The sequence below is a fragment of the Taudactylus pleione genome, unplaced genomic scaffold (genome assembly GCF_031769625.1).
Source record: "Taudactylus pleione unplaced genomic scaffold, aTauple2 ptg000685l, whole genome shotgun sequence".
Classification (NCBI taxonomy): domain Eukaryota; kingdom Metazoa; phylum Chordata; class Amphibia; order Anura; family Myobatrachidae; genus Taudactylus; species Taudactylus pleione.
In genome coordinates this window covers 4,102,501-4,129,188 of record NW_028285087.1, presented here as the reverse complement: position 1 = coordinate 4,129,188, position 26,688 = coordinate 4,102,501, and the positions used below count along the sequence as shown (strand labels likewise).

General features: G+C 47.0%; 1 protein-coding gene across 3 annotated transcripts in view; it reads left to right on the top strand.

Moving 5' to 3' along the window:
• The first annotated feature begins 14,768 nt into the window (after positions 1–14,768).
• The window catches only part of PEX5 (peroxisomal biogenesis factor 5), a 24,157-nt gene continuing 12,237 nt past the window's right edge, over positions 14,769–26,688 (top strand). Inside the window, exons 1-7 of one of the 3 annotated variants that reach the window (XM_088456070.1) lie at positions 14,769–15,054; positions 15,136–15,282; positions 19,793–19,828; positions 20,434–20,566; positions 20,658–20,771; positions 24,711–24,810; positions 25,250–25,340. In XM_088456070.1, the coding sequence (XP_088312196.1) occupies positions 15,145–15,282; positions 19,793–19,828; positions 20,434–20,566; positions 20,658–20,771; positions 24,711–24,810; positions 25,250–25,340 (612 nt within the window). In that variant the 5' untranslated portion in view covers positions 14,769–15,054; positions 15,136–15,144. Of the gene's footprint in view, positions 15,055–15,135; positions 15,283–19,789; positions 19,829–20,433; positions 20,567–20,657; positions 20,772–24,710; positions 24,811–25,249; positions 25,341–26,688 lie in introns of all 3 variants that reach the window. The other 2 variants (XM_088456068.1, XM_088456071.1) reach the window with 2 other exon arrangements.

The following is a 26,688-nucleotide window of genomic DNA, read 5'->3' as shown; positions in this document are numbered from 1 at the left end:
AGGACCTGCGAGTATTCTCAAACCGATCTTAAATCCTCGGCAAGAAAAAATATATACATCTTTTTGTTCCCCCAGTGTTCTCTATCAACAGTGGATCCTACCCTCTTGGATGACGGGTGCTGCCTGCACTACACAGGTCCAGACAGAAAGGAGGAGGAGAAAGTCCCGGGTCGGCCGGGTTGTGGCACCTGTGGGGCGGCCTGGCACATCCGCACAAGTGGTAATGGGACCATGCATGTGCAAAACACCTTCTAGGGACAGTATTGGCTGCAGCCCCTAGAAGCCAGGGAAGCACTGTCTGCCGCGGGAATCGGCTGAGGAGGAGGGCATGGCGGCGGGGAACGGATACTTTACTTTTGCAGAGTTCGGCAGCAGGCAGCATGCAGAACTGCCGCAACAACATTTTTTGAAAATCCAAGATGGCCACAGCAAGCCAATCGCGACTTGCTGCGTCATCATCCCGCCCCTTTATACGGCTAATACTAGCCAGCGCGAGGAGGTGGAAGGCGGTCAGATGGTGGAGGAGGAGCAAGGAAGACGCCAGGGAAGTCCTGGATGGGCGATGGCCGTGCAAAAGAGCTAAAAGTCGCCGCCCTCCAGGTGAAGACGCCATGGAAGTCCTGGATGGGCAACGGCCATGCAAAAGAGCTTAAAGGCCGCTGCCCCAGGTGAAGGTGCAGCAAAATAAATTTTTTAAACATTTAGAGTTTTATTTTTATTTTAATGTTTTTTTACAGAGGTACTGTAGGTACGAACGGGCCCTTAATGGCCCGCCTGCTGGTACTTGTGGTTCTCCAAATATCAGCATGCTGGGGAGGCTTGCTGGGACCTTTAGTTCCACCTGTAAAAGACAATTTAGACTATCAACACGGCACCCACAGCCCAGGGGTGCCGGGGATTGCCCCGGGGTTCAGCCCTGGCCATTGATGCCCTGGAGAGGGGGGACCACTTTATTGGGAGGGTCCCCACTTCCCCATCAATACCCAGCCTGGTCAGACTAGTTAGGTGGGGATGAATGCTTTGGCCGGGGGACCCGTCATGTGTGTCCCCTGGCTGTGGCATTATCCCCCTTGCTAGTGGAGCACGTTGCTGGTTTTGAAAATGTGGGGGACCACTACTTGTTTTGTTCTTCATATTTTTAGAACCAGTGCCAGCTCCAAGAGCCTGGTGCTGGTTCATCAAATATGGGGGACCCCTACACGTTTTGTTCCCTTTATCTTTTGAACCAGGCCAGCTCAAAGAGCCCGAGGCTGGTTATGCCTCTGTGGGAGGAACCCCACACCTTTGTATTTAGTTTTTTTGGAAACCTGAAATCCTGTCCCCATCCAATAATCAGGTTGTTAATTCTCAACTTCCCCCCTTTTCACCATTATAAATGATTTAATTCTTCATTAATGAATCCCCTTTCCTGCACAGCCAAATGTATTTTTTCAGCAGACTGGTTCAGCAGACACAGAATGGAGGTCTGCTGAAAAATTGGACATGTGAGTAGCGAGGATTGGATGTAGAATCTGCAAGCGGGTCTGCAGTAGGATTGTATAAACAGTCTGATCTGCGGTCTGTTCTGCCGTGGATTGGACAAGTGTGTACCCAGCTTAACAATATCTAGATCTCTTTATAAATAAATAGGAAACTAGAATACAGAGAAAAAAATCAACACAATGGCGCTGCACCTTAAAGCAGCAAAGGTTGCAACCGAGTTACCAACTCGAAACAATGTATATACAAAAAACCAACCTCACTTGCGCTTATGAGTTGTTCCTTCAGTAGTTCATGTCACTTGTGTCCAAAATGTTCCAATGTAGGTAATTCACAGTACATGAAAAGGATAAGAAAAGTACAATAGGGTAATACAGTCACTTCCTGGGTACACTCCACCACAAGGTAGTGAAACACAAAAAGATGAAAGGTGAACGGGGATCCACTCCCAACCTACTCCCTTGATGAAATCTCACCCATCAGTGAGGAGAAAGGTGATATAGTGAATACCCTACAAGTATGTTTACTTCTGATAACGTAATACTTGCACATAAAGGTATCATTGATTACCCCCGGCGTGGGTTCCTCACATTGGAATAGGGCTCGCCTGCTTCTAACAGGCTGTTGCCGCTGCAGTCCAGATGCAGAATGCTGTCCAGGACACACTGCTGCCAAAGAGCAAATTCAGGATTTCTAGAAGGGAATGCCAAATGCCACGGCCCCATCCCAGTCACAGCTTTCGTTATATTATATTCAAATAATAGATCTCTTTATAAACCGATATATAGGAAACTAGAATACCGTACGTTATAATGTTGTGTTCAAAAAGTTATATTTCTCTATTTATCTCCAGTTGAGATCCCACCTAGCTAAGAGGCCTCTTGTCACTTGCGATTACGCAGTTACCCTTTGAGGTGCATGAAAAACCTAATTTTGGCATTAGCAGTATTTGTGATGTTATTTAAAGAATAGGCCAAGTATTTACATTGGCCAAAAACCTTTATTAAGCTAGCTACACACTGTCAGATTTTTTAATCGGGACGAGAAACTGGGCGATTTTTCAGCAACTTGAAAGCACCAATAAACAATATGCAATTTAATCTTAGAAGCTATTGATTTTCCACCACACCACACTGATTTTGCATATGTCCACCTACAAGAAGGATGACATAGGGGTCTATTCATCATCGGAGGCCGTATGGCCTCCGATGATTAAGTAATCATCTCGCTGCAAGGGATACTTAAGTATCCAACTTGGGGGAAACGTGACACCAGAGAAATTCATCATTGCTCCGAAGCGGGTGTAGCTGTCCCCTCGGTTAGTATCGCAGCTACAGAAATAACTGCGTTACTTACCTCTTCCCCGTCATCCCGGCTATGCATGCGTGACCTCGGGTCACGCATGCGCAAAGCTGCCGGGAAGGTAGTGAGGATGCGGCGGATGGATCCGCTCGGATCCCTCTTCGCATTCCTGGAACTCCTTCCCATAGGATGAAGTGGGGATCCGAGAAGAAGTGCAGTTTGAAGATGGCGCTTGTTCTCGGAAGCAAACTCCAAACACTTTCAATTTTCGGAGTTTGCTGAATATCAGGGGTCAATTTCGGACCCCTGGTGATGAATGGTCCGGTAGCTAAAATATGCGGAAACTAGCGTTTCTGCATGGTTACCGGCCCATTTAATTTTAATGAATAGGCCCCATAGTGACAGAAGAACATAAGGAATATGGACAGATTATGGAGAATGCACACACACTGCTCGATATCGTGAAATTAAGGCCGAGATTTTCATTCTTGACCGACAGACTGGATAAACTGAAGGACTATGTTTGTGGATGTTTTCAGACTGTTTCATCGCTGAAACGATTGTTCATACACACTATACAATAAATGAAGCCGTTCACCCGATTATTGTGAAATCGGCCCAATAATTGTGTAGGTAGCTTTAGTCTTTAGCTATGTGCATATCAGCTGACCCACTTTTTTTTTTTTGCCACACTCTACTAGGTAATTCACTTGTTTTTTTTAGATAAAATTAGAGTTATGGTAAGAACTTACCTTTGTTAACTCTCTATCTTCTCATTTTCCTCTTCAGGGTCCATAGGCTCCACAGGGAGACCTTGGGAATGTCCCAAAGCAGTTCTTTTAAGGGTGGGGACGCTCCTGCGCTGAGAGGAGAAACCGGTGCCCAAAGAAAGCATCCTGAGAGGCTAAGGCATCAAGTGCATAGAACCTTAGAAAGTTCTAAATGTAAGACCACATGGCCACCGTACAAAGCTGAACAGCCGAGGCGCCACGGCAAGCCTCGGCTAGGGGCCCACAGACCAAGTAGAATGAGCAGTAAGAGAAGCCGGAACAGGCAGGCCTGCCTGAGTGTAAGCCTCTGAGACAGTCATATGAAGCCATCTGGCCAATGTTCGTTTATCGGCTGGCCATCCCTTTTTACACATACCATGTACTACGTACACATACAATGAGGCCTCAAAGGGAGGTTGAATCCAGAGGACACCCTGGAGGAAGGTGTGGATATCCGGAAGCGGAAGCAATTCTACATTGCAACTACACTGACAGTGCAGAGACATCTCAACGAGGCCAGACATAGGCCGAGGTCCAATCCAGCTTGAAGGAATGCCAGGATTCTGGAAATTTTAAACACCTGAGGGTCGTAACCTCTTGTACAACACCACTAGAAATATGTATGTCACACCTTGTGGTAGATCCTGGAGGGAGGCAGGCTTATGTGCTCTAAGCATTGTATTGATGACCAAGCTAAAGAATCCTTTGGACCTTAGGAGGGATGTCTCAAGAGCCATGCCGTCAAAGACAGAAGATCCAGGTCGAGATAAAGGCAAGGACCCTGAGACAACAGGTCCAGACGTTGAGGCAGCAGGAACGAAGTGTCGATGGAGAGACTCCAAAGATCTGAGTACAAATGACGTTGGGCCAAGCTGGAACCACCAGCAATACAGTGCCTCCGTCTTGCCTGAATTTCCAAAGAACCCGAGGAAGCAGGGAGACTGGAGGAAATAGGTACGCAAACCGGAAGGTCCATTTTACTGACAGAGCATACACCAGGCTTGCTTCAGCATCTCTTGTCTGGACCCATACACTGGTAACTTATGATTGTGTCGGGAGGCCATGAGGTCCACCTCTGGGAGACCCCATTTGTCCACTATGAGTTGAAACACCGCTTGGTGAAGAGACCATTCCCCTGGATTTCGCTGAGGAAATCCGCTTCCCAATTGGGTAATCATATATTTGCACCCGGCACCTATTATAGAAAAACCAATGCTGTCTGGAATTCTCTGATTTGCTGGGTAATCATATATTTGCACCAGGCACCTATTATAGAAAAACCAATGCTGTCTGGAATTCTCTGTTTTGCTGGGTAATCATATATTTGCACCAGGCACCTATTATAGAAAAACCAATGCTGTCTGGAATTCTCTGATTTGCTGGGTAATCATATATTTGCACCCGGCACCTATTATAGAAAAACCAATGCTGTCTGGAATTCTCTGATTTGCTGGGTAATCATATATTTGCACCAGGCACCTATTATAGAAAAACCAATGCTGTCTGGAATTCTCTGTTTTGCTGGGTAATCATATATTTGCACCAGGCACCTATTATAGAAAAACCAATGCTGTCTGGAATTCTCTGTTTTGCTGGGTAATCATATATTTGCACCAGGCACCTATTATAGAAAACCAATGCTGTCTGGAATTCTCTGATTTGCTGGGTATACTGTCTTTATTTAATATCTGTAAACACCAGAGTAACTTTAAATTTAATTATATAGTCAGATCTTATCTCCTAGCTTCATGGGATGCTGTTTTGGCCTTGCTTGTTTGTATTAGAATTTTATGACTTGTATCTGGTGTGGGTGAGGGTAATGAGGGTGGGTGTCATCAGTGACTACACATGTTATGCTTAACTATATAATCAGTAGGTCACAAGGCTTTAGGCTTGTACAAGGCTGCTAGGTTTTATTTCAAAGTGGGTTTTTTCTAAGTGGGACTACATATACAGCATAACTTCAAGAGTTAGTCAGGAGTTAAGCAGGAGGAAGACAGGAGGACAATATTTTAAAAGAACTCTCTATAACTTGGAAAAAAGCAAAGGATCTTCTGAGCTTCTGGAAACCCTGCTACTCAGCCACCAGCTTCCATTATAACCTGGACCCACCTTTTGACAACACCCTGCTTCAGCACAGCAAGCAACTACCTGCTTACTGAACATTTAATACTTGTATGTTTGCGTTTCTTCTCTACATTGTTTAAATCATTCCAATACCACTGTCAATTTATCTTTACTGTAGTATCTACCATTGTTTCACACCTATACCTTTTTTTTTTTTTAATATATATATATATATATATATATATATTCATACTTTAGACTAATTCTCAAGTCTTGCTACTTTAACAGCTCTACACTCCTTTTTTGGTTATAATTTACTTTTGTAGTTGTGCCTTTACATCTTCCAGCACTGTTCTTTCTTTTATCTGATTTTGACCTTTGACCTGTACTGCTCCCTCATCTCAAACTCATTACTACTACTGACTTTTTCACCCCCAACCGCCTCATCTACACGATGTCTCTTTTATTCTACTCCACCCTCACTCAGCCGCTACATTATTTTCTCCCCTACCACCAGTTTTCAACTCTTTTCTCCATCCATAGTCCCCTCTACGTTCTCCCCCTCCTCTGTCTCTCTTCATCACATATAAGTCTCTCAACTGCATCTCCCACAACTCCAGTATTATTCACTTCTCTTCCACCATGGTCCTGCTGCACCACCACTAAACCCTGCACCCTCTCTTTTCTCCAAGTTACCTATCCTCTCCCCCCCCCACACCACACTAAACCTCCACCTGACCCACCACCCGCTGTCACCCTTCCTCATTCAGAAGCCAGCCACATAACCCCACACTCCTTATTCCCCTTCTCTAGATCAGTATCACCTCCACACTGCATCAACCCTAATAATCTCATTCTCCTCTCACCTCTTAACTCTGTCCCTCTCTCCTGTTCCCTCTGGAAAGCCAGTTTTGTCTATAATAAACTGGTCTCCGTTCATGAGCACTTCATCTGCAATGCCTGGATTCTCCTAGCCATCACCAAACCCTGGATTTACCCCTCTGACACTACGGCTCCTGCAAAATTCCTCCATCACTTGGCTTCCTGGCTCTTAATCTTCAAATGGGCCATCAAGACCCACTTCTTCCTCAATGCTTTCCAGCGCTCATCCTAACCCACTACTCTATGCTCCTTCCTCACTATCTAGCCCATCTGTTTCACCCCTGTTTGTCTGACCCTCCCCTCAGAATGTAAGCTCTCGCGAGCAGGGCCCTCTTTCCTCACGTGCTTCTTCTTGCCTTACTTTTACTTTCATTCACAATGGCACCTAAAACTGATTACTGACACCCTGCTGCTTATTTAGGTGTTATGCAGCAATGTATATAAATCATGTACTTGCACTGCATTGTCTGTACTGTTAATAGCTGTTGTCTTGTGTGTTCATTTGTTTCTGTACTTTGTCAGGCGCTGCGGAACCCTTGTGGCGCCATATAAATAAAGGATGATGATGATGATAACTCCCGGAATAAACACTGCTGAAATGGCCGGGAGATAACATTCTGCCCATGTCAGAATACGTGACACATCTGTCATTGCTGCCCAACTTCGAGTGCCTTCTTGATATGGTTGATGTAAGCCATTGTGGTGACGTTGTCGGACTGAACCTGCACAGGCTTTCTATGAAGAATGTGCTTTGCCATCATGAGGGCCCAGTACACAGCCCAAAGTTACAATATGTTGATGGGTAGGGATGCCTTTACCGTTGTCCACCGGCCCTGAAAGGAGTATGGACCGGTCACTGCGCCCCATCCCTGGAGACTGGCGTCTGTTGTTAGGAGTATCCAGTCCGGGATCCAAAAGATGCGACCCCTGGTTAGATGAGCCGTCAATAGCCACCAAGACAGAGACAGGCGCACTTCCGGAGAGAGTACCATCGTCTGAGCCCTGATCTGGTGAGGTAATCCGTTCCACCTGGAGAGAATCAGCCCCTGCAGAGGCCTGGAATGGAACTGAGCATATTCCACCATGTCGAATGTGGACCACATGGATCCTAGAACCTGCATCGCCGAGTGGACTGACACCCGATGACTGCAGAGACATCTGCGTACTTGCAGCTGCAGCGCAGAGATCTTTTCTGGATTTCAAAATTTTCTCTGCTGGTGAGAATCCAGGTGGGCTCCCAAATTAACCATCCTCTGTGAGGAATTAGGGAGGACTTCTTCCAATTGATTAACTACCCATGCGCCTGTAGACAATCAACTGTCAGTTGCATGTAGTGGTGAAGCACTTCTGGAGAACTCGCCAACAAGAGGAGGTCGTCCAGATATGGTAGGAGCCGGATACCCTGACTCCGTAGATGGGCTGCTATGACAGTCATAATTTTGGTAAATACCCTTGGAGCCATGGATAGGCCGAAACTGAAAGTGTCGTTGCAGTATAGCAAACCGCAGATAACGCTGGTGAGAAGGCGTTATGGGAACATGTAGGTATGCATCCTGGATGTCCAGTGATACCATGTAATCCCCAGGTTCCATAGATAGTATGATGGATCGTAAGGTTTCCATCCTGAACCTGGGCACCCTGAGGAACTTGTTCAGAGATTTGAGGTTGAGGATACCCATTCGGTTTCTGAACCAGAAAGAGAGTAGAATAAATTCCAGTCCCTTGTTGAGATAGTGGAACTGGTACAATTACCCCTGCTTGCAGCAAGGACTGTATGGCATTCTGGATCTGCAAGGCCTTGGTCTTGTCCGAAGGAGGGCCTGTGCAGATATACTGGTGGAAGGAAGGAATTAGTACCCCTGAGAGACCACTTCTCTTACCCAAGCATCCTTGCTGGTTTGACACCAGCACTGGGTGAACTAAAGAAGTCGGCCTCCCACTCTGGGGTCCCCCAGAGGGAGGCCCACCCCATCAGGCTGCAGGTTTATCCTCCGGTTTGGAGTCTGGGTATCTTGTGCTCCAGGCCTGTTTCTTAGGCCTGGCAGTCTTCTTGGCAGCGGACTGCCTAGGAAAGGCCTGCCCTTTGGATTTTTCTTGGGGACGAAAGGACTTAAAGGAGGAGCATCGAGACTTTTCAGGAGCAGATGCAGAGGGCAGAAATGCAGATTTCTATTTTCTTAATGTCAACAATCTTGTCCAGGTCTGGACCAAACAAAATATCCCCATTATAGGGTAAGGCCTCCAGGCCTTTCTTAGAATCGGCATCCGTGCTCCAATAGCGTAGCCACAGGGAACAGCGAGCAGACACGGCCGCGGCCGAGACCCTAGATGTCAGTAGACTAGCATCCAGAGCGGCCTCACCGATATATGCAGCTGCATCCCTAATATGGCCGACCAGTGACACCTGATTCTCTGGAACTTCCAAAAAGTCCTTTAGTGTATCGGCCCAACTCTCTATAGCCTTAGCTACCCAGGAGATTGCCATGGAAGGGCAGGCAACAGCTCCTGAATGAGAGTATATAGACTTTAGGCAAGTTTCCACCTTCCTATCCGTAGGATCCTTTAATGAAAAAATGGAAGGCACAAGTAACATTGCACTTTTAATTAACCGTGTAACGTGTGAATCCACCGCAGGGGGTGATTCCCACTTCTTACAATGAGCCCTCGGAAATGGGTAACAGGAGGTCAAATGTTTTTGAGGTTGATACCTCTTACCAGGCGATTGCCAGGCCTCAGCCATGTGATCCACCAGCTAATCTGACAGAGGGAACACTGCCGAAGTCACCTTCAACTGTTTAAACAGGGGTTTTTTGGATATAGGGGCTCTCTTGACATCCTCTATAGCCAATACGGATCTAACCGCACGCACCAAGGCAGAGATATTAATCCTTGACTTAGGTTCCGCCTCTTGCCGTGGGGAGTCGGGGTTAGAGGCATCAGCCACCTAATGTCATCAGAAAACATCTCAGATTCAGATAGCTGTGTGGATTGAGATAACACAGGATGCTTAGCTGGCCTAACGGGCTTCTCACTCTGCAACATGGTCTGAAGAGCAGTAGAGGTCGCTGCCAGACTCTGTACTGAGGTAGAGAAAACATCCACCCATGGTGGAGGTCCACCCTGTGGTAATCACACTGAAGGAATGACCACCTGCTGTGGTACAGAAGGGGTCTGCATAATCAGTGGTAGTCTCTGTGAGGGAGGGACAGGCTGCTGTGGTACCCCCATAGGAGGAAAAACACATGGGACCGCCAGGCGGTCTGCAATGGAGGCCAGCATCTGAGAAAAAGCCGCCCAAGGGACCTCCTGTACTGATGTCGGGGGGTTCGAGGTACATGACGGGTTAGAACACCTCACACATAACCCATCCCGAACCACATCCTCCTCACTGAAAACTGCAGTACATAATCTGCAAGATTGAGGCATGAGTACAGGAATGTGGGCCTGATTCAGAGACGGACGCTATTTGCGGACGGTCGTTCCAAAAAAGGGGCCGGCTATTTAAATTGAGCGCTCGCTCTTTGCGGTTTGTTGACGCCTCTGTGTCTGAGCGAGCGAACGAAAAATGCGCTCGATATTTTGTAAAGACGCCCCTTTGCCGTTCGCAACACACGTCATCTCCGGTATTTATTAGATTAATCGGGTTCATCGAAAGGCATCTGAACTGCTCGCACTGCTTGTGGTAGGTTTTTCTTACCGCTATCACTGAGAGCAGTTCAGGCTAAAAGACAACCAAGTGACGTGGGCGATGACGCTCCTTTACTAATTATGCACTCCCATTGAACGCCCTTTTGACCATTTGGCACGCCTGCGTTCGGATCTCCACTCCCCCGTTTTCAAGCACCTTCCCCTGTTACCACCCACAAACGGTACATTCTGTCAATCACATTAGCAATCCCTCGCTGATTTGCGAGCGCACGATTTCCGACCGCAATGACTGGTTTGCGCATGCGCATTATGACCCATACGCATGCGCAGTTGTGCGAACATCGCTCAGAGCGAACGAGAGGCTCTGAATCAGGCCCTGTGTTCATTACTCTTTTGAGCCATGTCTGCAGGGTAAAATAATGCACAAAATGGTACTGAGGGCCTGATTCAGAGCCGCTCGCTATTTGCGTGCGCACGCTCTGAATCAGGGCGGGGAGTATTTTTTTTTTACCTGTCTGCTCACTAAGCTGTGGGTGCCCACCCATAGCTAGTGAGAGAAAGGGTATAGCCATAAGCTATAAAAGAGAAACAGACAGACAGAGCTAGCACAAATCACTCAACTACACAGACTCAGTGTCTGGTAGGCAATAGTGCTACATACGCTGACCCTGGGGAGAGGTATGAGGGGGATCACGCGTTGTCCTTGGAGAATTACGACTGCATCATGAGAAAATGGCCACCGGAGACCTCAGAGGGGGCGTGTCCGGAGGAGAGCAGTTCAGGAAAGCCAGACCGCAGTGGAAAGGCGAGCTGAGCTGGTGGGAGGAGCCGCTTAAACAGGGAAGATGTCTCCGCTGGCCGATAATTAACCCCTCGAATGCTGGTTTCCCGCACCAAATTGTCCCTGGTGGTCCAGTGGAGCGCAATGGCCGGAGCCTGCATCCACACTCAGCTACCTCCGGTCTGTCCTCCCCTGAGACCAGAGGTATCGACTGCCATATGCGCGGGTCACCTGTCCCCTGATGTGCAGGTGCAGTCTGGGTCCTCTCTGGGGGCCCTGGCTAGTGCTGACCCCCGGAACACCCACTGAGATCCCCAGATCAGTACTGGCGTTGCTGCATCGGAGGGGTGACGGAGTGGCAGCGCAGAAGTCTTACGGATAGTCTGCTGTTGCGCTCTCTATTCTTGTAAAATTAAAATAAAGAAAATAAGCTTTAGGGGCTGCTTAAACATCCCTCCTGCGAAATGATGACCCGACTCCGGACGGGCACCAACGAAACTGAGGTGCCTCTGGCTGGGGGGCGGGGTATAGGGAAAGTGGACCCAATGCATCCTGGGAGCTGAAAGCTTTAACCTCGTGGTGTCCAGATTGGTTCCCATCACCTACATCCCAAGGTTTCCCTGTGGAGCCTATGGACCCTGAAGAAGAAAGCCTGTATACACATGTCAATCACTTTCGGCAGGTTTAACAGGCTCTAATTGGGCTTACTTGACGGCGGTCACCGGGAAGCAGGCACGGAGACTGGGCGGATTTACAAGATGCTGCAGGGACTTATGGGAAAATGTCCCTCTGTCCCTGCAGTTTCAGGATATTTAAGTATCTTCTTCATGTAATGCCATTTTGAGATGGCGTTATATAAAGTAAATATTTTTCGAGTGATGTAACACTTTTTGCTTTGCTGAATAGCAAATAGGATTAAAGCACTGTAGAGGCTGATCCCTACACTGCGGTACTCTGCAAGCAGGGAATTAGTGGAGAAGATAATTGCGTTATCTTCTCCATTATCCCATTGCTGAATAGGAGATTTACATAAAAAATACAGAAATCATAGTTTCCGTAGGTTTTGTGTAAAACAACCATTGCTGAATAGGCCCCTATGAAAGGCAGTCTCCCACCTCCCCCAGGCTGTGACTAGCAGTCTCCTTCACCCACTCTGTGACAGGCAGTTGCCCCCCCCTCCACTGTATCTGTCAGTCTCATCCTACCCCCACACTGTGATAGACAGTCTGTCACCCACAATGTGTCTGGCAGTCTCTCTCTGCCCCCCAACACTGTGACAGGCACCCCAAAAAATTAATTTAAATTTTGGGCTTTAAAAATAAAAAATAGGGAACACACTTCTAAATTAGCGGACTCCAGAGGGGTTCCCTTATATGCGGCAGGTGCATTTTTGCTGAATTTTTAAAAATCATTTAAGGGAGTTAAAAATATGCTTGCACCCATTTTCAAGTACCCCAAATATGATGGCCATAGTTATTTTTCCCCAAAGAAATTTCTAAATGCTCTTCTGCATCACCTTCTTCAAAGCCGCATTTATGCACCTGCCGCAGCTATTTAAAAACATGTCTTTCTTCTGCAGGCAAACACTGGGGTACCCATAGTGATCCCCCATGTCTGGAGATCTATAGGGGGGGGTCCTAGGATTATTTCCTGAAAATTCCCATATTTTTTAGCCGATCCAAGTTTCACCGGTTCTCGATTTCGCCTACTTAGAAATTGAATACGGGGAATAATAGGCCCGCGTGCTATACTTGTCCGCCTGGAGAACGAAGGAGGCGAAAAGTCTGGACTTTTCGACTCAAATTGAATACGGGTCTTTGTGACTGGCTGTCTCTCTCCTCCTCCCACACTGTGACTGGCTGTCTCTCTCCTCCTCCCACACTGTGACTGGCTGTCTCTCTCCTCCTCCCACACTGTGACTGGCTGTCTCTCTCCTCCTCCCACACTGTGACTGGCAGTCTCTCTCCTCCTCCCACACTGTGACTGGCACTCTCTCTCCTCCTCCCACACTGTGACTGGCACTCTCTCTCCTCCTCCCACACTGTGACTGGCACTCTCTCTCCTCCTCCCACACTGTGACTGGCAGTCTCTCTCCTCCTCCCACACTGTGACTGGCAGTCTCTCTCCTCGGTTGCTGCTATTGCCAAGTTGGAGAAAGGACCTCTGTGACGTATCCACCACGTGACTGCTGCAGGAGGTTGGACCGCTCCTGCGTTACCATCCACTAGGCCATAGAGGGGGAATAAATAATTGTGGCGAGCGCAGCGAGCCACCGTGCCCGAAGCGTGGTGAGCGGACACCTTTGGTCCCCCGTTACCATCCCCGCCCCTGCCCCTTTCAGTCCGGGTCACGTGGTTGTGACGTCACAGGTCCATCTGCGCTGTATAGTCTAGTCCTGACCATCTCTCCTCCCCTCACACTGTGACTGGCTGTCTCTCTCCTCCTCCTACACTGTGACTGGCAGTCTCTCTTCTCCTCCCACACTGTGACTGGCTGTTTCTCTCCTCCTCCCACACTGTGACTGGCTGTCTCTCTCCTCCTCCCACATTGTGACTGGCACTCTCTCTCCTCCTCCCACACTGTGACTGGCACTCTCTCTCCTCCTCCCACACTGTGACTGGCAGTCTCTCTCCTCCTCCAACACTGTGACTGGCACTCTCTCTCCTCCTCCCACCCTGTGACTGGAACTCTCTCTCCTCCTCCCACACTGTGACTGGCACTCTCTCTCCTCCTCCCACACTGTGACTGGCAGTCTCTCTCCTCGGTTGCTGCTATTTCCAAGTTGGAGAAAGGACCTCTGTGACGTATCCACCACGTGACTGCTGCAGGAGGTTGGACCGCTCCTGCGTTACCATCCACTAGGCCATAGAGGGGGAATAAATAATTGTGGCGAGCGCAGCGAGCCACCGTGCCCGAAGCGTGGCGAGCGGACACCTTTGGTCCCCCGTTACCATCCCCGCCCCTGCCCCTTTCAGTCTGGGTAACGTGGTTGTGACGTCACAGGTCCATCTGCACTGTATAGTCTAGTCCTAACCCTCTCTCCTCCCCTCACACTGTGACTGGCAGTCTCTCTCCTCCTCTCACACTGTGACTGGCTGTCTCTCTCCTCCGCTCACACTGTGACTGGCAGTCTCTCTCCTCCTCTCACACTGTGACTGGCTGTCTCTCTCCTCCTCTCACACTGTGACTGGCTGTCTCTCTCCTCCGCTCACACTGTGACTGGCAGTCTCTCTCCTCCTCTCACACTGTGACTGGCACTCTCTCTCCTCCTCCCACACTGTGACTGGCTGTCTCTCTCCTCCCCTCACACTGTGACTGGCAGTCTCTCTCCTCCCCTCACACTGTGACTGGCAGTCTCTCTCCTCCCCTCACACTGTGACTGGCTCTCTCCTCCCCTCACACTGTGACTGGCAGTCTCTCTCCTCCCCTCACACTGTGACTGGCAGTCTCTCTCCTCCTCCCACACTGTGACAGGCAGTCTCTCTCCTCCTCCCACCCTGTGACTGGCACTCTCTCTCCTCCCCTCACACTGTGACTGGCAGTCTCTCTCCTCCTCCCACACTGTGACTGTCAGTCTCTCTCCTCCCCTCGCATTGTGACTGGCTGTCTCTCTCCTCCCCTCACACTGTGACTGGCAGTCTCTCTCCTCCTCCCACACTGTGACTGGCAGTCTCTCTCCTCCCCTCACACTGTGACTGGCAGTCTCTCTCCTCCTCCTACACTGTGACTGGCAGTCTCTCTCCTCCCCCCACACTGTGACTGGCTGTCTCTCTCCTCCCCTCACACTGTGACTGGCAGTCTCTCTCCTCCCCTCACCCTGTGACTGGCAGTCTCTCTCCTCCCCTCACCCTGTGACTGGCAGTCTCTCTCCTCCCCTCACCCTGTGACTGGCAGTCTCTCTCCTCCCCTCACCCGGTGTCTGTACCATTACCAGCTCCTCCTCCTTGAACTCTGACTGGAAGACACAGGAAGAGACTGGGGAGATACATGGCGACCAGGCACAGAGACGTCCCACGTCCTGCTGGAACATAGCCAGAGAGCCGAGAATAGGAGGAGAGACAGTCACAGCACTGAGAGACATTAGACGGCCAGGGACAGCAGGGAGTGCCGGCTGTGAGACACCAGGTAAGAGGCCAGCAGCCCAGGGAAAGAGACATCTGGGGGCGCCTGTGGGGTCTCTTCTCATGTCTGATCTCCATGTTGCAGGCGGTTGCCATGGCGATGCGTGGACTGGTGGACACGGAGTGTGGAGGGGCCAACCCACTCATGAAACTCACCGGCCACTTCACCCAGGACAAAGGTCTGCGAGAGGAAGGCTTGCCCCATGTAGCCTGGCCCCCAGGGGCCCCTGCTGTAAGTGACCCCCCCCCCCACCCAGGCATATTATCAGCAGTGTCTCCCCTTTTCTGTGTATATAAAGCTGTATGAATTGTATTCAGCAGTGTACCCCCTTTCTGTATGAGTGTCCCTATTTTTATGTGTATATAATGCTGCATGCATTGTATTCAGCAGTGTCCCCCTTTCTGTATGAGTGTCCCTATTTTTCTGTGTATAGAATGCTGCATGGACTGCATTGTATTCAGCAGTGTCCCCCTTTCTGTATGAGTGTCCCTATTTTTCTGTGCATATAATGCTACATGGACTGCATTGTATTCAGCAGTCCCCCTTTCTGTATGACTGTCCCTATTTTTCTGTGTATATAATGCTGCATGCATTGTATTCGGCAGTGTCCCCCCCCCTTTCTGTATGAGTGTCCCTATTTTTCTGTGTATATAATGCTGCATGCATTGTATTCAGCAGTGTGTCCCCCCCCCTTTCTGTATGAGTGTCCCTATTTTTCTGTGTATATAATGCTGCATGCACTGCATTGTATTCAGCAGTCCCCCTTTCTGTATGAGTGTCCCTATTTTTCTGTGTATATAATGCTGCATGGACTGCATTGTATTCAGCAGTCCCCCTTTCTGTATGACTGTCCCTATTTTTCTGTGTATATAATGCTGCATGCATTGTGTTCAGCAGTGTCCTGGCTTGTGCAAACTTTGAATAACCAACAGAACATGGTCCCTGCACTGAGAGGGACAGGCGTCATGTTACAGGCACCTTTGTGCAGGTGTTTTGTTGATGAGTCATTTATATGCACTCTCACCGCTTACATAGTTTTGGTTTATATAGAATACACACATGATGTAGTTCTAGATTAGATGCACGCCTGCAGATACTGTACATATGATGCAGCTTACATGTCATGTGTTTGCAGGGCAGACATGTTGTATGTACAGTACATTTCTTATGTGCCTCCTGTGAAATAGCTGATCTTAGATAGATAGATAGATCACCTCATACGAGTCACCTATTCATATATATGAAATACAACATGATTTACTAACATTCTTGGGATTCAAGTTCCGGCACAATTTACTTTTTATTAACTTAATGACAATTTTACAATACAGCTCTGGTGGGAGATACTAATCTGTATTCTGTAGTCTCTGGTGGGAGATACTAATCTGTATTCTGTAGTCTCTGGTGGGAGATACTAATCTGTATTCTGTAGCCCCCAATATGTGTCTCTGGTGGGAGATACTAATCTGTATTCTGTAGCCCCCAATATGTGTCTCTGGTGGGAGATACTAATCTGTATTCTGTAGCCCCCAATATGTGTCTCTGGTGGGAGATACTAATCTGTATTCTGTAGTCTCTGGTGGGAGATACTAATCTGTATTCTGTAGTCTCTGGTGGGAGATACTAATCTGTATTCTGTAGTCTCTGGTGGGAGATACTAATCTGTATTCTGTAGTCTCTGGTGGGAGATACTAATCTGTATTCTGTAGTCTCTGGTGGGAGATACTAATCTGTATTCTGTAGCCCCCAATATGTGTCTCTGGTGGGAGATACTAATCTGTATTCTGTAGCCCCCAATATGTGTCTCTGGTGGGAGATACTAATCTGTATTCTGTAGCCCCCAATATGTGTCTCTGGTGGGAGATACTAATCTGTATTCTGTAGCCCCCAATATGTGTCTCTGGTGGGAGATACTAATCTGTATTCTGTAGCCCCCAATATGTGTCTCTGGTGGGAGATACTAATCTGTATTCTGTAGTCTCTGGTGGGAGATACTAATCTGTATTCTGTCGCCCCCAATATGTGTCTCTGGTGGGAGATACTAATCTGTATTCTGTAGCCCCCAATATGTGTCTCTGGTGGGAGATACTAATCTGTATTCTGTAGCCCCCAATATGTGTCTCTGGTGGGAGATACTAATCTGTATTCTGTAGTCTCTGGTGGGAGATACTAATCTGTATTCTGTAGCCCACAATATGTGTCTCTGGTGGGAGATACTAATCTGTATTCTGTAGTCTCTGGTGGGAGATACTAATCTGTATTCTGTCGTCTCTGGTGGGAGATACTAATCTGTATTCTGTCGCCCCCAATATGTGTCTCTGGTGGGAGATACTAATCTGTATTCTGTAGCCCCCAATATGTGTCTCTGGTGGGAGATACTAATCTGTATTCTGTAGCCCCAATATGTGTCTCTGGTGGGAGATACTAATCTGTATTCTGTCGCCCCCCAATATGTGTCTCTGGTGGGAGATACTAATCTGTATTCTGTCGCCCCCCAATATGTGTCTCTGGTGGGAGATACTAATCTGTATTCTGTCGCCCCCCAATATGTGTCTCTGGTGGGAGATACTAATCTGTATTCTGTCGCCCCCCAATATGTGTCTCTGGTGGGAGATACTAATCTGTATTCTGTCGCCCCCCAATATGTGTCTCTGGTGGGAGATACTAATCTGTATTCTGTAGCCCCCAATATGTGTCTCTGGTGGGTGATACTAATCTGTATTCTGTAGCCCCCAATATGTGTCTCTGGTGAGAGATACTAATCTGTATTCTGTAGCCCCCCAATATGTGTCTCTGGTGGGAGATACTAATCTGTATTCTGTAGCCCCCAATATGTGTCTCTGGTGGGAGATACTAATCTGTATTCTGTAGCCCCCAATATGTGTCTCTGGTGGGAGATACTAATCTGTATTCTGTAGCCCCCCAATATGTGTCTCTGGTGGGAGATACTAATCTGTATTCTGTAGCCCCCCAATATGTGTCTCTGGTGGGAGATACTAATCTGTATTCTGTAGCCCCCAATATGTGTCTCTGGTGGGAGATACTAATCTGTATTCTGTCGCCCCCCAATATGTGTCTCTGGTGGGAGATACTAATCTGTATTCTGTAGTCTCTGGTGGGAGATACTAATCTGTATTCTGTAGTCTCTGGTGAGAGATACTAATCTGTATTCTGTAGTCTCTGGTGAGAGATACTAATCTGTATTCTGTAGTCTCTGGTGGGAGATACTAATCTGTATTCTGTAGCCCCCCAATATGTGTCTCTGGTGGGAGATACTAATCTGTATTCTGTCGCCCCCCCAATATGTGTCTCTGGTGGGAGATACTAATCTGTATTCTGTAGTCTCTGGTGAGAGATACTAATCTGTATTCTGTAGCCCCCCAATATGTGTCTCTGGTGGGAGATACTAATCTGTATTCTGTAGCCCCCCAATATGTGTCTCTGGTGGGAGATACTAATCTGTATTCTGTAGTCTCTGGTGAGAGATACTAATCTGTATTCTGTAGTCTCTGGTGGGAGATACTAATCTGTATTCTGTAGTCTCTGGTGGGAGATACTAATCTGTATTCTGTAGCCCCCAATATGTGTCTCTGGTGGGAGATACTAATCTGTATTCTGTAGCCCCCCAATATGTGTCTCTGGTGGGAGATACTAATCTGTATTCTGTAGCCCCCAATATGTGTCTCTGGTGGGTGATACTAATCTGTATTCTGTAGCCCCCCAATATGTGTCTCTGGTGGGTGATACTAATCTGTATTCTGTAGCCCCCCAATATGTGTCTCTGGTGGGTGATACTAATCTGTATTCTGTAGCCCCCAATATGTGTCACTGGTGAGAGATACTAATCTGTATTCTGTAGTCTCTGGTGGGAGATCCTAATCTGTATTCTGTAGTCTCTGGTGGGAGATACTAATCTGTATTCTGTAGTCTCTGGTGGGAGATACTAATCTGTATTCTGTAGTCTCTGGTGGGAGATACTAATCTGTATTCTGTAGCCCCCAATATGTGTCTCTGGTGGGAGATACTAATCTGTATTCTGTAGCCCCCAATATGTGTCTCTGGTGGGAGATACTAATCTGTATTCTGTAGCCCCCAATATGTGTCTCTGGTGGGAGATACTAATCTGTATTCTGTAGCCCCCCAATATGTGTCTCTGGTGGGAGATACTAATCTGTATTCTGTAGTCTCTGGTGGGAGATACTAATCTGTATTCTGTAGTCTCTGGTGAGAGATACTAATCTGTATTCTGTAGCCCCCAATATGTGTCTCTGGTGGGAGATACTAATCTGTATTCTGTAGCCCCCCAATATGTGTCTCTGGTGGGAGATACTAATCTGTATTCTGTAGCCCCCCAATATGTGTCTCTGGTGGGAGATACTAATCTGTATTCTGTAGCCCCCCAATATGTGTCTCTGGTGGGAGATACTAATCTGTATTCTGTAGCCCCCAATATGTGTCTCTGGTGGGTGATACTAATCTGTATTCTGTAGCCCCCAATATGTGTTTCTGGTGAGAGATACTAATCTGTATTCTGTAGCCCCCAATATGTGTCTCTGGTGGGAGATACTAATCTGTATTCTGTAGCCCCCCAATATGTGTGTATTTATCAGTTACTTGGGTAGTAGTTTTAATAAACACACCCACCTTATAACTCCTGTCTGTATACTGCATCAACACTGAGCACAAAATAAGACTGTATGTTACCTGCTGGTTCTTTAATCAATATTTATCCCTTTAGCAGATCTCAAAGCCACTTGGAGAAGCTACAGAAGATGAGGTGAGAATGTTACTGTCATAAATTGTGTCCATGCACTCTCACATTATATACATTAGGTGCCTTTTAATTATGCACTTAGCTGTCATCCTACCAATCACTATCTTCTTTTTAAAGTATATCTGGGAGGTGCAAATAATGCCAGCCAGTCACACACAGGCTTGCTGCTGTCAGTATGTCATGTAAAGGTAGAGTGTGGGAGAATGTTACATTGCACAGAGTAGGCAGAGCTCTAGAGGGGTGTTTCAAAACCTCTCTGCTCATTATATCATGTGCCATCTGACTGTGGTTGCCATGGTAGTCCATGACACAATTAAGAAGTATAAATCATTAATAGCAGCTTGATGAAACAAACCAAGGAAAAATTGTAAATACGAAGATTCTTCTTATAGCCTGTCACAGTGATTTATGTTAAGGAAGAAAACTCAACTCATTATTATTTTCATGGGTTTCCTGCTTCAGGCTCAGTGTGGTCTCAAATAATATTTAGCCAATCAGTTCATTAGAAGTCGCTGACTTTACTGAGGCATCAACCCTAGTGTTTTTATCTGTTCTAATGAATATTGGTTCAGTCCACGAATTGTCTTCCTGTACGAATTGTCTTCCAGCTTGTATCGGAGTTCCTGCACTCCCGTGCACCTTCCCTGCACAGCCGGGCTCCGCACACATTTAAGATGGATGGTCTCCTGGCAGAGATGCAACAGATCGAACAAAGCAGCTTCCGCCCAGAGCCCTTGCGAGGTGAGTGCCATGAGCACTTGTGCAGATCGTGCGTTTTATCTTGGGAGTGGGTAGTCAGCCCATCTGCTCCTTCTTCTTGCTCTCTCTCCAGCGCCTGGTGTGGCAGACCTGGCTCTCTCTGAGAACTGGACGGATGAGTTTCTTGGGCAGGAGCCTGATCACGTAGAAGAGGAGGACTGGACTCGAGAGTTCACTGACCAGGCAGGTGAGATAATGTGACAGCTGTCCAGCCACTAACCACCGACCTTCTGTGGACAATCCCGAGTGCCTACTAATATTACCACGGTGTAAACTATTCAAAGGCAGCATTCATAGAGACTTTACTTTCTCATTTCTTATATTCACACTCAAGATCTTTAAAATGTACAAACAGTACAGCAGCGTTATTCAACCACTGTGCCGCGGCATATTCCCGTGGAGGCCCATGTAGTGTGTTTTATTCCCGTGGAGGCCCATGTAGTGTGTTTTATTCCCGTGGAGGCCCATGTAGTGTGTTTTATTCCCGTGGAGGCCCATGTAGTGTGTTTTGTTCCCGTGGAGGCCCATGTAGTGTGTTTTGTTCCCGTGGAGGCCCATTTAGTGTGTTTTTTATTTTTATGTGGGAGCCAATGTTTGTTTTTTCATTGGTCACGCACGCCGCAGCGCCGGATAGCGTGCCTTGGCAATTTTAAAGTCTTGTGTAGTGTGCCTCCAGTTAAAAAAAGGTTGAACATCCCTGCAGTACAGCGCATCATCTTGTTTATACCTATAAATGAATAGGATACTGGGATACCGGCGGGTGTTTCTAATCTGTATTCTACAGCTATTCACCAGGAATGTAAACATTTACAAAATATGTAGCGTAAGTGTGTAAAGATAGAGAGAGATATTGGGCCTTATTCTTAATTAGATGCCAGTCTAAATGCATACAAACCTGGCAGCTATGTCTTAATCCTGGGCATGCGCCAATGAGAGACGCTGGCTTCTGCACCGGATCAGATATCCACACACCGACGGAGTGCGCTAGTGCGTACAGGATCGATCAGTCAGTCAACGGAGCCCACCATATGTGAAATGCGCTTTTCTTGTCGGCTACCGTGGAGATTTTCTGTTTTGTGGGAGTGTATGTCGGCCTCCATGCTCCAACATTGTGCGCGGGCGGAAGTTGGACTCCCGTCGCAGACCGATGATTTACACCTAGCATGGGGTGAGTGCCCAGATACTAATGATGACAGCTGCGGGCATAATAATAACAGAGGGCGGGATAGGCTTCAAGATACAGACGCCCAGATTTGTAGTATACCGGAGCGGATTCTTAGCGCGAGGAAATGAGTAGGATGTCGCCGCCATACGGAAAGACCCCAACTCAGAATAAGGGTTATTGGGATGAAGATTAAAAATATCAAGACCCTCCTCCCCCTTTCCAGCCAACCATTAGGATAATTACACCCATAACACCTGTATCTCTATACTGAATGCTTTCTGCTATGAAGTCTGTCACCTACTCCCGCCTGTGAATATATTTATCAGATTCCGATGGAATCATTACGTCTTTTTAGCAAATATCAACTGGGTATCTTTTTCTTTTTTTATTGTGAAAAGACTCAGAAAGGTAAGTGATGTAAAGTAACAGAAATCTAGATACAATGTAGTGGTAACATTGTATGCCTCATGCCATGGAATTCTGTGTTGCAGGGAAAAAAAAAATCTAATACAGAGGTTCCCAAACTTTTTTGAACCACGGCGCCCTAGAGTATCCACATTGTTTTCATGGCGCCCCTAAGCCAAAAGTTTGTTATTGAGAAATTCAGAAAAAAATGTAGTACAGTAAAGTGAAGTAAATTGTGCTGACCTGTCATCCTAAGGTTCAGTTATGTGACGGGGACAGGTTTGTGCTTCTGTTTGTCCACATATTTACATTACGTTGACCATAAAGAATTTGATTTGGTGCTGGACCACCAACCTGAGGCACCCCAGGGTGCCACGGCGCACAGTTTGGGAACCACTATCCTAATAGAATCTTCTAGACCAGAGATTCTCAGACTATTTTACTCTGGGATCCCCCCTCTGACAATAACAATTTTACAGGACCCCAGTGACGGACAGAGAGAGCAGCGTCTGGCTCCGAATTAGGCATATGGTAGTTATGCTGGGTCCAGAGCTAAGCGGGAAAACACAGCTGCGTCATATGACCCCATCACATGCTGGTCGCGATGCACAATTTTGAGAACTGCTTTAGACCTCCCCCCAGCCCCGTGCCTTCACCTGCAGCCTCCAGCTCCTTCCTGCTGTATAGTCAGATTTGTTTGATATAGTTGGTGGCACTTGTTTATCTAGTTTCAAAAACCTGCTGCTGTTAGTACAGACTGGTTCCTCTAGCTTTGGTTATGTGTATTATGTTATCTTATTACTAAGCGAGTACTGTGATGCCCTTGTGTAAGTCAGCGGGTCTCCTGACGTGTATCAGGTTGCCTATCACTGTTCTAGATCTTTAGCATTGATGGTTATTGCACAGTTTTAGCTTTGATCACCAATCCAACAGACACGATTAATATCCGATGAATATTTTTGTAACGATAGACTGGAACCGATTTGTTCCTATGGCCACAGTCAGATCGTTATAACGAGAGACGCAGTCCTGCTTAGTAGCTGGTGACCAATCATATGCCCTATACTCAGAGTATAATACACACGTGTCCTCTTGCATATTTGCCGATCACGCTACAAACGTGTGCACGTATCGCGCCATGCGATTACCCGCCGCAGCATACGCTATGGTACGATATGACACGCACTGCAATCGTACCATGCAATCCTATGGACTCGCGGGTGCGAACGCAGTGCGCATATCTGCCTGCGGGCGCACGCCTTGCACCATGTGTGGCGCGATTTGCTGCGTATGCAGAAACACGCAAAAGGACACATCTGTACATTGGAATAATATCTCCTTCAGTATTAAAGTAACTTACAGTAACGGTCCAGAGATTGCTTTTAATTCAGTTCCTCAATGTCTCAATATCCCACAATAGAGACTTCCATTAAAACAATGTATTCTACGATGACCCTGCAGTTTATCAATCCCTATGCATTGATTGCGTGACTGTTATCTGGCTAATCCGCGGTAATAGTAAAATGTTAGTGACCGATGTGTGGAAGCTCTGCTGACATGCGCCATTGTTTTCTGAACGACCTATTGGCTGAATCACGGTGAAGCAGCGTACAACGCACTGCCGATCATTTGCAGGTCACTTGTCGGTGAGGTCGTTGGAAAGATGATCGTTACGGCCGTAGTCCCAGGAGCATTGAGCCTGAATGTATCTTCAGAGGCAAGGGCTAGTCTATTAGTGTAATATCAGTCAGTATCGTATCTAATGCTGCCCATCCACTAGGCGATTTAAAACTAGCGATTGAGCGATAACGACCGTCGTTATCGCTCATTCGCTTGGTAATCGCCCGCAAATCGTGCAGTTTAATGTCAATAACGACCAGCGATGCGCGTGCCTGCTGGTCGTTTTTGACATCTATATTCGCCCGTACATGCTGATCGGTGCAGGTGATTGTCATCCTGGCCAACTGGGAGTTACGGCCCTGATATCAGTATTCCATCTCAGGCAGTTCATAGTGTAAACTGTCCAGGCGGCTACAGAAATAGCTAAGAAAACAGGAATGTAAACAGTATAATTCTGAGACATGTCTAACTATACTGGCAGCACAGAGTTCCTGCAGGGCAAAACTTAAATATTGCGTTCCTTAAAGGCTGAGTTGACTATTTATGGAGAGGACGCCTCAGTCTCCTGCCCACATTTGTGACGTTACTACACGTTTATACCAACATAAAGCTCTTAACAACTTGCTCTCTGGGAAAACCATAAAACTATATTTAGTGCTATTCAGTCTGCTTTATAACATGCATCAAGACGGGCAGACTAATGCGTGTTTGGTGAGCATGCCCCGAGGAGAACGTAACAGGTCTCTGAGAATCACAGTGGAGTATAGATAAGAGGGAAGCGGCCATTTTGTTGGCTGAACCAATGTTTATGAAAATGCATCAACTCACGAATGATATCACTGAGGGGCTGTGTGACTAGTATCCATGAGGCGCGGGTACATACTAATAGGACGACGCCAATTTAATTAACAATTCTCTCTCCCTCCTCTCAAAAAGACCCCTTGTCATCACCTTCTCGCTGGGCTGAGGAATACCTGCAGCAGTCTGAGGAGAAGCTGTGGCTGGGTGAGGCGGAGGGGACAATGGCAGAGAAGTGGTAAGAAGGTGTAACGCTATGTGGGTTGTGCATATCCCGGTGTCTTAAGGAGCGTACACACTAGACGATATGCTCCCTGAGCGATATCGTGTAGTGTTGTCCCCGGCAGGCTGTGCTCAATGTGGTTCATGACATTGAGCACAGCCGCTGAACGATATCATTAACGATATCGTTCAGCGCCGGGCTCTCTCCCCCATTCCCCAGCATGCAGCAACCTGACGACATCGTCAGGTTGGCCTGCATGTTAACCCGATGAACGATAATGACGGACGACCCGCGGGAACGCGCGTCGTCGTTATCGTTCAACGTTTTTGTGTTAAAAATGGACGATAAAGTGGACGATATCGTTATCGTTCAGTCGTCCACTTTAATTGCCCAGTGTGTACGCACCTTTACACAATGTGTCTTTCACTCCTGGTTATTTTCCCTTTCTCTGTAGGAGTGAGGAGTATCGGGCAGATGACGACCTGCAGAGAGAGGCAAAGTCTCTCCTGTCCCAAGTAACTGACCCCAAACTAACCAACAGCCAGGTACTTTTGTTTGCAGTGTGTATATATCTCCGTTTTCCTGTCGGTTTCATATAAACCTTGCGTTCTCCCCATATAATGCCAATGACATATAGGGCTCGATCCAATTAGGTGCGAATTGCAAGTAGCGAGGTTGTTTCTTTAAACTCGCACACTTCGCCGCGAAGCGCGCTCCCGGGATTTCTCCAATACAATTACAAATACCTAGTTGCACTACTCGCAGCGGAGGGGTGCGAATTGACTGCCAAATGAGATTTGCGAGAAATGCAAATGAAAATGTGGAGAGACCATCCCGGACCCCCCAAACTGGATAATTTCGTTAGCAGGACCGTATAGACGGCTGTTTGTGGCCATTAGGAAGTTACTGTAGGTTTTGAAATGGTGTAAAATGGCTGATTTGTGGTTTTTGTTTTTTTTTTAATGCAAGAAAATGATAAAAAAACAAACGTTTTTCGTTTAATCTTAAACGAAAAATGCAAAAAATAAGTAGGAAAAAGGGCGATTTTGGGGTACTTTGAGGGCACTTTGAAAAATGAGAAAAAGTAGGGAGGAGGGTGAACTCCTACCCAGCTCTCGGCGCTAATGATATAACACTGTCAGTTGGGATCAGCTGCAACTGCTTGGAGTTTAGTGTGAACTCCCACTAAAGATACTAATAGAACAAAATGGGCAATGCGCTATGATCGCGTCTGACTGCAATGGAATGGAATTGCAGTCAGACGCGATCATAGCGCATTGCCCATGTTGTTCTATTAGCACCTTGAAAAATGGAAAAAAAAAATGATAAAAACAATTATTTTTTCAACTAAAAAATTATTGTAATTAAATTCGGGGTGCCTAAACTAACAAAAAAGTTGATTTTGGGGTAGTTTGAGGTTTTTGTTTTTTTTTTTACCCCAAAAAATGTCATGTAGTAATTGGACTAAATAAGCTAATTATAATCTTCCAATTGGTAATTAGGGGGTGTTTCCAAGGGGGTCAGCACAGTGTCCCCACACCTTAACCTTAAAATAAAGCTTTTCCTCTCCATCTCTCACCCTCAGGGAGGTGCGAGTGGAAACTTGTGAATTCAGTCTGACTGATCAGTGCGAGTTGCTAATTGAATTGCAAAATGAATTCGCTATGCGAATTCGAAGTGAAAATCGCAATTCGCACATAATAGGATTGACCCCATAGAATGAAATCATACCCGGCCTTAGGTGGGCTTGTGGCTATTGCTTTATTTCGACTTTTTTCAAGGGGTGCAGTGCTAGTTCTGACCACTGGGTGGCAGTGCAGATACTTGTCGCACTAAGAGCTTATTCATTGTGAGAGTTGTAGCTTTTTTTTCCCTGGGGCAGAAAAGATTAAT